General features: G+C 36.8%; 1 protein-coding gene and 1 long non-coding RNA gene across 2 annotated transcripts; both read left to right on the top strand.

Annotated features, from left to right (window-relative positions):
* Positions 1-1,403: 1,403 nt before the first annotated feature.
* LOC109178488 (CBL-interacting protein kinase 18-like) lies at positions 1,404-2,134 on the top strand. Its single transcript, XM_019328117.1, has 2 exons — positions 1,404-1,787; positions 1,902-2,134. The coding sequence occupies exons 1-2, from the start codon at positions 1,466-1,468 to the stop codon at positions 1,931-1,933; spliced, it is 354 nt and encodes a 117-aa protein (XP_019183662.1). The 5' UTR covers positions 1,404-1,465; the 3' UTR covers positions 1,934-2,134.
* A 2,603-nt stretch (positions 2,135-4,737) lies between these two features.
* On the top strand, positions 4,738-7,144 carry LOC109178489. Its single transcript, XR_002053721.1, has 3 exons — positions 4,738-4,806; positions 4,927-4,999; positions 7,016-7,144. It is a non-coding gene; the product is annotated as an uncharacterized LOC109178489 (long non-coding RNA).
* The last annotated feature ends 3,744 nt before the right edge of the window (positions 7,145-10,888 follow it).

The following is a 10,888-nucleotide window of genomic DNA, read 5'->3' on the forward strand; positions in this document are numbered from 1 at the left end:
CCTCTATTATTGGCGATAACGAGGCTCTCACAAAGACCCCAGATTTCCACAATAAAGCAAGAAATGATCCCGATTTTGGAAATGAAACCCACGACTCAGGAACTCGTATGATCTCGAAACACACCTCCCGTAACCTTTGTGAAAGTTTATGATATTTTAGTGAAGGAAATAAATGGACAAACTCCTTAGCTAATCTTAGATAGTTGAGAATTTGAAAAACTATTATAATATTTTAGAAGACTTGGGAGACCATTACGAATCTTCTCTAGGTTCACAGCTGGCGCATAGACTCAAGGCCTAATCTACTTGCGGAGAGGTGTTAAAAATTAAAAAAAAAAAAAAAAAAAAAAAAAAAAAAACATTGAACCAAAATAGCCACAAATTAATAGTGAATTTGGATGTACATTGAAGAGAAAAGAGATGAATCTAAGGGTGGAGAGCGGCAAGGGCGAATCCATAAGGGGAATTGTAAATCATAATCAATAATAATTACGTTAGACACATGTCAATTATTGGGGACCTCGTAGGGCCCACCAACCAAAGCAACTTTTTTTTTTTTTTTTTTTTGGTCACAATTACAATTACAATTTACAATTGAAGACTTCAAAAAAGTGTTTACTTACAATTATAACACTTCATGTCGTCATTTGAGTGAGACCACCGGCACCATCCACCTGTCTCACTCTTGCAACTGGTCAATTTTTCCGCCATTGACATGCGCGGTTTTCCCACTTTTCTTCCTTTATTTTTATTTTTATTCAATCCCTTCTTTCTATAAAGTTAATTGTACTTAACACGATTTTTTTAAAAAAATAAATAAATAAAGTAACATACTATTATTAGATTTAGGAATAAGGGTCAACTAATTAAATTTAGTGGCCTTGTGGTCTAGTGGCACCAACACTATCGGAAATCATGGAATTTTCGATCACCTGAAAGTGATCTTAAATCAAGTCGAAAGCCTTGTTCCGACCACTTTTGGTATTCCGAAAAATCTTTGTTGCTATTTCCGACAACTTTTTGGTTTCAACTTGATTTAAGATCACTTTCAGGTGGTCGGAAATTTCATAATTTCCAGTAGTGCAAGTTGACCTTTGTATATCGTCTCTATTAAGATTTAATGGTCTATTTGACCCTTAAATAAATTCACCTGTCAAGGACCTTGTGGTCTAATATAAATAGAGTAAATATCACTTATGTTTCCTTGAGTTTGGTAGATTTACTCATTTACCACCAATGGTCCCTAACTTCTGTAATTACCATCCGTCATCCTCCGAAAAGTGACCTGCCATCGTCTTCTCGTTAGTTAATGCTGTCTAAACCGTCAAAAGCAGGGATAAAAGTGTCATTTGGCATATAGCAAAACATTTAGAAATAAAAAATCACAAAATACCTCCATAGATCAAGAACCCCCACCCATCCCCTTCTGTCCCCGCCTTCTAACGCCGGAGAATTTGGCGAGGTTATGGCGAGCAAGACGAAGATTTACCTCATCATGGAATATGTCCGGGGAGGGGAGCTTTTCAACAAGGTGGCTAAGGGGCGGTTGAAGGAGGAAGCCGCCCAGAAATATTTTCAGCAGCTGATCACCGCCGTGGATTTCTGCCACAGCCGCCGCATGTACCACCGCGATTTGAAGCCGCAGAATCTTCTGCTGGACGAGATGGGGAATCTTAAAGTGTCTGATTTTGGGCTGAGCGCGCTAGCGGGGGATCTTCGACATCGTCACGCTTCCTTCCCCTCTCCCGCCAAAGACACCGCTTTTCTCCCGCCACGCCCTACACCGGGTCCGTATCAATAACTAGAATCTCCTTTTTTTTTTTTTTTTTTTTTTTTGGAAAAATCTGAACTGCAAAGGGATTTTAATTTTGGGGTTCTGGTAAATTTTTGGGTTTGTCTAGTTGAGACAAGATTTCTGAGACGGCGGCGTTGAGATCGGAGAACTGGAGGAGTGCGTCGAGGTCGCCGGAGAAGGAGGAACATTGTTACCCGACGAGAGGGTCGGCGGAGGAAAATGGGAAGCATCATCTCTTCTCTTCTCTTCTTATATTTTCCCTTTTGTTTTTTTCTGACCAATTTTGTTAAGATCTGTGATAGGGTTGGTGGAAGTTGACTTACTCTTTTTTATTTTTTATTTTTTTTTTTATTTATCAATGGCGCTGACGACGGATCTGTGATGCCAATTCCCAATTTCCACTCTCAATTCTCTTAACTAAGAAGGTATGCCAATTCCCAATTTCCACTCGACTCTCTCAATGCCACTCCACCTCGGACGCTGTTGAATCCTCGATGAAACCCACGACCCAGCAGCCGGCTTCCACCATCTCTCTAAGTTCGAGGAAATCACTATTGTGTGTGTTTTTAATTTTAGATGTTTTCTTATAAGCCAAATGACATTAATACCCTCGCATTTGACGGTTAAGACGGCCTGAACTAACGGAAGGACGGTAACAAGTCACTTTTCACGACTCGGAGGATGATAGATGGTAATTATAGAAATTAGGGACCATTGGTGGTTAAGCCACCAAACTCGAGGGACCATAGTTGATATTTACTCTAAATAAATAGGTGAAGTAGAAATTAAAGTCGTAAGTTATTACATGTGTTTGTGTATTTGAAAAAAAAAAGGTTCTTTTCAAATTCTTCTGTTAAGTAAAAAAAATGTAAAACTATTTTATAATTTATATATTATGCAAGTAAACTTTTTTTTTTTTTTTTTTTTTTTTACACTTTGTGATGGACATGATTTCATTTGATTAGTACTTAACTGAGGCCACCAATTCAAAAGTATCGGATTAATATCAACAAGTATAAAAATCACATTAATATATGAAATTTGTATACAAAATTTTGTAAACAAAAACTTTTTCCACAAAAAAAAAAAAAAAGAAAAAAAAAAGAAGTCATTCCCTTATTTCTTTATTTTACAACTTTTCCATGATCGCTCACAATAATGACCAAATCTAAACACAAGCCCCCTAACTAAAATCACAAATCAAACTAGATCGTGAGAATCTAGCATCAACAATCGAAGATCACAACACATGCAAGTTTTTACCCTGCACCATGAAAGATCGATGCAAATATGAAATTCATTTTCACCTTTTCAAATGCTTATTTTATTTTATTTTATTTTATTTTTTGGTAGGATGCACAAGACAAGAAGCAAGTACACTATTTTCTCATCCTGCACCAGTACAATAGATCCTGAAATTCAGTGGATGGATGCATGCTCTAAGAACTACGTATTGCCTCTTTATTGAGAGGCAATAAAGAGTATGATATGTCATAGTATTCTCTTGAGAAGATGATATGTCAGAGTATTCTCTTGAGAAGATACTCTCTTTTTGAATGCTGAGAGAGTTTCATAAAATTCAAATGTTTCTTCGTAAATTTTTAATCTTAATTAGTTGAGCTCTCTCTCTGACCAGCGTATCTATAATACTCTAACCCTTGGAAGACAAGTAATTCCTTAGATGTTCCATGTAGATGAATTACTGTCTTATCCTTGAGGTATTTAAGTCAGGTAAGGACTTTCTTGTAAACTAACCTCAAACAATATAACTGCTCTAGAAGTTGTTTCGGATCCATTAGTGTGGTTCCAACGATAAGCTTTCAAAGGCTCTGGTATAGTGTCTGCTCCTTAAGATACTCATATCTTTAATTAGAACTCTAACTGACACTAAACCTAACTTATCTAGTTTGCCATAATAATCAAGCCAATTACAAGTTGGGTTTACATCACTAAACACTAACAAACTCTCACTTTTAACTATTATTTGGCAAAACAACTCGATAAAAAATAGTACATTTAAATCACCAAAAAAAAAAAAAAAACCTTAAAACAAAGAGTAGTTACTTACATAAAAGGTAAAAGATAAACACTTTTCTAGAGGACAATTGTTCAAACTGTTACAGACCAGAGTAACCAAACACAAATTAATTAAACGGCTTGTAACCAAGTAACCAAGAACTATATATTGTCTTCAAATTCAATTTAAATAACCAAACTCCCCCTAAACCAGAGCAGTATTCACCCTTTTTGTCAAAATAATAGCAAAGTAAATTCAATCAACAAGGGGTTCGTCATCAATGACTTGTGCATCAGCAACAACTGGTTCAGCATCTATCAGACTCAGTCTGAGTAGGACAGTGGCAAGGTCAGTCTTGGTTGCGTCCAATTGCTGATTAATAATGCGGCTAGCAACCTCCAGGTCATTAACAGTGCATTTCAATTTGAGTGTCTTAAATCACGCACATAGTGTGTGATAATCCAAAAATAATTTTTTTTTAAATTCCTTTTTTAAATTCTAAAATAGCCATTTTCACTCTTTCAAAATTTTATTTCGAAAACGGTGTTTGAATTAAATATTTTAAACTGAGTTTTTAAATAAATTCAACACCAAGATTTATTCTATTTCAAAAATCCTAAGCTTTAGGTACATTTATGTACCAAGTTTTGACCCAAAAAGTCAATTTGAGTGAAACCGGAAAGGAACCTGTGAAACCTGAACCAAATGTTTTAACTAGAAAACATTTTTAGAAAAGCTATTTTTGACCCCAAGTTATTCAAAATCACTTTTTGAGACTTTGGTCCATGATGTAAGGTGAACCAAGAGCCTTCTACTACTTTGTCTGATCTTTGCTAGAAAAAGTCAAAATTACCATTCCACCCTCAATCAATCATTTGGTCTCTTACCTAGGGTTTTGCACCCTATAAATTCAACACTATTCATTTGTTATTCCTGATCTCTTTCCTTGCATCTCCTCCCTTGAGTTCTCTATTGAAAAAGAAGACAATTTGCAGTAAGGTTTTCTAACATTCATTTTCCTCCATTCATTCATCTTTCCTCCTGATTTTCATCTCTTAGCCTTCAATCTCTGAGGTTTCCTCCTGTATGTTGTTTGTGTGGTTTGTTTGAGGAGTTTAAGTAGTGAAGGTGGTGGAAGTTTAGTAAACAGGAGGAAGAGATCCACACAAGAAGAAGAACAAGCTAAGGTATAAACCATGGATTCCTAAACTACATTTTGATCTCTATTAACTGTTAGAAATGTGGTTAGATGTGTAGAAATGCTTGGTAAATGTTGTATGTTGTTGAAGATCTATGATTGATTTATTGTGGTTTAGAAGTGTTGGATTGCACTGGTTTTGTGTTACAGGTGAAGAAGAAGGTGTCTGGTGCACACAGATGGTGCACTAGATCACCCAATGGAGCTAGCCAACAGACCCTGGCAAGGTCCGTTAGCCAGCCCCGTTTTGAGGTGGACCATGGCATGGTCCGTTGCCAAGCACCGCGGTTTTGCGGAGCCAAGTGGCGGGGCTTCCCAAGCCCCGTCACCAAGCTCCGCCAGGCCATTTTCAGTTCTAGCCAGGCTCTTTGTGGCTCAGCTACGCGTTGTTTGGACCGGGACTCGTGGGCCCTTGAGGCTCGGACACTCAGGCTTGTTACAACGCACTAGTAGAAGTTAATTTCGTTGAATTTGGAGTTGTAATGCATGATTTATAGTTGAAAATGTGAGAATTGACTTCTCTGTTAATGATGTTGTTGCCTGTGGACCATTTCAGTGAGTGTAAATAAAGCATCTGAATATGTTATTGAGTTGAGAAGCATGTCTAAATAATTGTTATACTTATTGAGAAGTTTTGATAAGTTTTAGAGAAACTGGACTTGAGTAGTGCATATTTGCATGGTTTATAGAGAATGAGATTTTGAGCATAAGTTTCCAGTAAAGAACATGATAGTAATTTTCATTGTTTAAAGTGCATCATCTGGCTCTAAGTAAGCCTAAGATCTATTTCAAAAAACCTATATCTATTTTGAAAAATCATTATCTATTGGCATTGATAAGTTGCATGATATTTGATTTTCAAAGTTGTGAGTAAGAGAAGTTGTTGAGATTTATGTGCATGAGCTTGCATAGGAAGAGTTTGTTGCATGAAAAAAGGTGTTGCATGAGATATATCTATATATTATCTATTGTGAGGAAAATAGTATTTTGGAGGACCGTTAGGACTATGTCCTTTCGGAAGAAAATAGAAAGAAAGAAAGTTTGAGAAAGGAAAGAATCGGACATTGCGAACTGACAGATATTTTAGAAGTAACAAGGTCGATATTCTCGCGTTACTAGGTTGGAGACTACCCACCGGGCTTGGAATCCTGGTTAGGGGTGTGCACACTGAAAGTACGATACCTGATTCCATAGAGAAAGAAAGAAAGAAAGATTGATTAAAGAACCACCAGAATGGGTTCCGTGGGCGAGTTGAGTATGTGGCCGGCTAGATTGCCGAGCCAGTTAGGTCCATTCACGATTCGTGAAGTCCTACCTCCCCCACGAGTTAGAGGTTCCGTTGATACGGATGTGGCGGCTGCACGAGATTGCACCGTTCGCTAGGGCTTCGCTGCGGCTGAGTACCTGCTTTGCCCAAGAAGATAAATGAGAAAGTGGAAAGAAAGCGAGTCAAGAGACTCAAAGAGAAAGAAGAGAAAAGCGAGTCTGTGTGACTCAACAGAAACCTCCACAGAAAAAGAAATCCTTTTTATATGAGAGAGAGAGAGAGTATATTTATATACTTACAGCATCTTGTCATTTATTGTTACATGTCTTGTATGACTTGCATTATGAATTTGATGAGTTGATAGCATGAGATTGCTTATTATTTGACATGACAGCATGAGATTGTTTGTTGAGTTATTTAGTATCTCTTTATCTATTAGTTGAGCATGAGATTGTATATTGGGCTATGTCTTGAGATATTTGTTGAAGCTTGAGATTTGTGATTTTGTTGAGTACTTGAGAAAGCATGATTATGTGTTGATTAAGTTGCAAGCATATAGAGATGTTTATAAGTGTTTTTGAGCTTGTTGTTTAAGTGTTGAAAGTACTTGCAATTATGTGCGCTTGCCAAATCATTTTCAAAATCTATATCTATAGTACTTTACAGGGTTGAGTGGCTTTATACTTAGCATTCATGCTAATGGATTTATTTTCCTACTGTTTTTATAACCCCTTTCAGGTGGGCCCGGAGTTTGAGCGCGCACAGTTTAGATTAGTACGTAGATTGAGTTAGTATTTCTAGTTTAGATTCTGCTGTTAAACTTTTGATGTTAGATTTTGTTGTTGATTTTTTGTTGGTGCTTGGACACCGGGGCTTGTTTCCCCTAATTTTAAGGTTGTTAATTGATGAAGTTTGACTTTGATTAGTTTATCCTTTTTAGCTTGTGCAGTCACCGCGAGCAGTGACTGTGGCGGTAACACCCGTTGGATGGTTTTGGTTGAATTAAGTTATTGAATCTTTCTTTTAATCTTGTTTAGCTTATCTTATTAAGTTAAGTTGGGATTTAGTTTAGAGTTAATACCCAAAATAGTCCCTCGACAATGTCGTAATTATCAATTTGGTCCTCGACTATCATTCTTACCCAATTAAGTCCTCAACTATACAATTTTTACCTAATTTAGTCCTTTGTCAATTTGACTGTTTGTTGACCGTCAAAAGTGGAAATAAAGTTGTAATTTTACAAGTTTTCTCCTTCCTCCTCATTTAGCAGTGCCAAACTATGTAGCAATAAGCTCCGGTTGGGTTCTAAACCTGTCAGTATCGAAGTAGTGGTTATGCATCAGATAGCCCATGAATTTGATTTCCAACGATTTTTTGACGATTGAAATCTGATCGGAGTGTATTGCTGCATGGTTTGGCACTGCTAAATGGAGAGGAAGGAGAAATCTTGTAAAATTATAATTTTATCCCGACTTTTGACAGTCAACAAACAGTCAAATTAATACAGAGGACTAAATTGGGTAAGAATTGTATAGTTGAGGACTAAATTGGGTAAGAATTGTATAGTTGAGGACTTAATTGAGTAAAAGTTACATAGTTGAGGACTTAATTGGGTAAGAATGGTAGTTGAGGACCAAATTGGTAATTATGACATAGTCGAGGGACCATTTTGGGTATTAACTCTTTAGTTTATAGAAAAGTGGGGTGTTACATAGGGAGTCAGGTTCTCTTCATTCGCATCAGTTTAGGCTGGCACTAGTGATGGTATAGCTGGTGTAACATCCTTCACATGTTTTCCACTCAACAATTGATCATCAACTTTATATTGCGTTGTGGATTTCATTATCTCGTGAGGATATGGAGACAATCCCTGAGCAGTCAGAATAGCAAAGATAAGATTATGATAAGGTAGTTTTATGTACCTTTTGCTCCTTGAGATGTATGAAGGAGAGTATGTGAGAGAAGATAATCCTTCAAAGATCAATGCCCTTCTTAGTGCCAACACGATACAAGAATGCAACTAATTCCTTGGTAACATAATAATGATGAGCTGATGGAATCCAATTGTATGTAGTCAAATGATGAAAAATGACATATTTTTAAATCAAGCCTGCACTATAGATCACATCTAATGGATTGTTGGTCGGCCAGTGAAAGTAAGCTTGTCCAGAGATTGTCCTTGCAATTAGATCCCAATTGTTGAGGTCTTCCATGGGTTTCGCCTCAAGTTCATTAAACTCATTAATCACTTGGGGACTAAACTTGTACCATTTTCCCTAAATAAATACCTTATAATGTTTTGGACTCGAAGCACTACTACATAACATAGCTACTACGACGGTTTTTTTTACACATACAAGGCTGTTTTTCAAGTGCCGTGTAAGTTACTGACGTTGTAAATAAATATTTTCTACGGTGGTTTTTAGAACCACAGTATACGTTACCTATATACGGTGATTTTTTAACCGTCGTATAATCTAAACATATATGCCGTATAAATGATTTAAAAAAATTCATAATTCATAAGGCGGTTACGAATAATAACCGTTGTCTAAAGTGTACTTTATACGGCGGTTCCTCCAGTTCTTTCATCAGCTTCCCTTCTCTTGTATGTATATGGTTTATCAAATTGTCCTTTATAACAAGCTTAGCATTCAACTTTTTCATGGTTTCTTCATAGGTTTTCAATTCATCATTTAAGTTCCTATTCATTTTGACAAGTTGTTTCCAACTAGCAACCAATTTAGCATATTTTTCTTCAAGCTGAGTATGTCTCTCTTCAAAATCATCTAATGACATGTAATCTTGATCAACTCCAAGAGCAAAAAAATTGCAACATAGTTTCCAGAAACTTCGCCATCATTCTGATTCGCATCATCTCATTTATCATCACTCCAATTAGTGACATTAATGGACTTTTTCCTCTTAAGATATGTAGGACATTCAGATTGTATATGCCCATAACATTCACACTCACAACATTGAAAACCTTTATTGAGATTCTTTCCAGTGTTGGATGAGGAATTCTTAGTCTGTCCAGTACGTGATGTTTGACCAGACTTAGACCCAGATGAGTTTGGTGTAGACTTAGTTCCTTATGAGAATCCTGGCTTGTTTTTATTCCTACCAATTTAATTTGTCCTTGTCCATAATGATTAAAGCCTTTCAGAGTCTTTTTGAAGTTCTTTGTTAGTAGGGAAAGAGCTTCATCATCTAGATCCTCAGCATCTAATTCAGTCTCGGCTTCAGTAGTAAATGCCACTGATTTGCCCTTTCTTGAAGCACCAGGATTATCCTCAGCAAGAACTTGTAATTCATAGGTGTGTTAGTGTGTTGGTTTCTCATGATTTTCACCAACAGTCTTGTTTTCTTATCCTAAGTTATCTTGTATAGCAATCACCTTCATATGAAATCTTCTTGGTAAAGATCGAAGGATTATCTTTACAACTCATGACTCAGTGAATGGTTTGCCAAGAACTGAGGCTCTGCTAATCAAATCTTGTACTCAACTATGGAAGTCAGTGATTGTTTCTTCTTCGTTCATCATCAATCCTTCAAACTAGGACAACACCATTTGGAGTTTGGACTGTTTGACATCATCCGTTCCTTCAAATCTTGTTTTTAAGATCTATCATGCCTTCATGGCTTCATCAATACCGGTGACAAGAGTTAATAAGGATTCATGTAAGGAACCCACAATTGAATTCAACGCCTTGTTGTAATCTGAGAGAGTAATTTCAGCGTCTAACCAATCAACTTATGGTTTTGCAATTGTTGTACCATTCACTCCAATCTGTGTAGGAGGTGTCTAACTAGTAATCACAGAACGCCAAACACTTGTTCCTTGAGCTTGGAGGTAGATTTGCATTCTGGCTTTCTAGAATGAATAATTCATACCATCCATCTCGAGTGGCTTCATGTTGTTATCCATCATGTAAACTCAGATTTCAACACACAATAGTATATGCAGAATATAGAAATAACCCAGATTCCCAAAAATTCAAGAATTCAACACAATACCCTAACATCAACCAAGAATATCATAAGATACAAATGTTAAATTCCCTTATGGATCAAGTCACTATGTAGACTTAAAAGCTCATATATCAAGTGTGATTTCGTGTATATGTGATATTATATTTTGTTGGTTATCTTTCTGACTTATCTGTTTGACAAAGTGTCTTATCGCAAACCCTAAACTCGATTGTTCGAACAGGTATTGCAACAACGATACGGCCAAGTGTGGAATGTAAATCAAATAGAAAGTAAATGACACAAGTTATTGTTTACCCAGTTCGATACAATCGTATCTACGTTTGGAAACCACCATCAGTGAGTCCAATCCACTATCTCGACATGAATTCAAATAGATGGTAAAGAGAACGCATTCTCAACCCAATGTGTGATATACCTCACATTGTACAAACCCAAACTGAAGATGCTATAAAGGATTATTGAGGTCGGAGATTCGTACAATCAGCTGTCCAAAAATCCCCCTATGGAGATCTACGCTATCGATGTCGGGCTCGCTAACTCACTCACCACTGCACCACAGTTGTATGGTTCACGGTCCAAATGTAAAGCTTTGTAGATCTTTCTTCTCAAGTATCT

This window comes from Ipomoea nil, unplaced genomic scaffold, assembly GCF_001879475.1.
Source record: "Ipomoea nil cultivar Tokyo-kokei standard unplaced genomic scaffold, Asagao_1.1 scaffold0848, whole genome shotgun sequence".
Lineage (NCBI taxonomy): Eukaryota > Viridiplantae > Streptophyta > Magnoliopsida > Solanales > Convolvulaceae > Ipomoea > Ipomoea nil.

Excerpts from the sequence above, each read along its gene's own strand:
- LOC109178488 (XM_019328117.1), top strand. The coding sequence starts at position 1,466 with ATGGCGAGCAAGACGAAGATTTACCTCATCATGGAATATGTCCGGGGA. Across the intron at positions 1,788-1,901 it reads CCCGCCACGCCCTACACCGG|TTGAGACAAGATTTCTGAGA; the intron begins GTCCGTATCAAT and ends GGGTTTGTCTAG.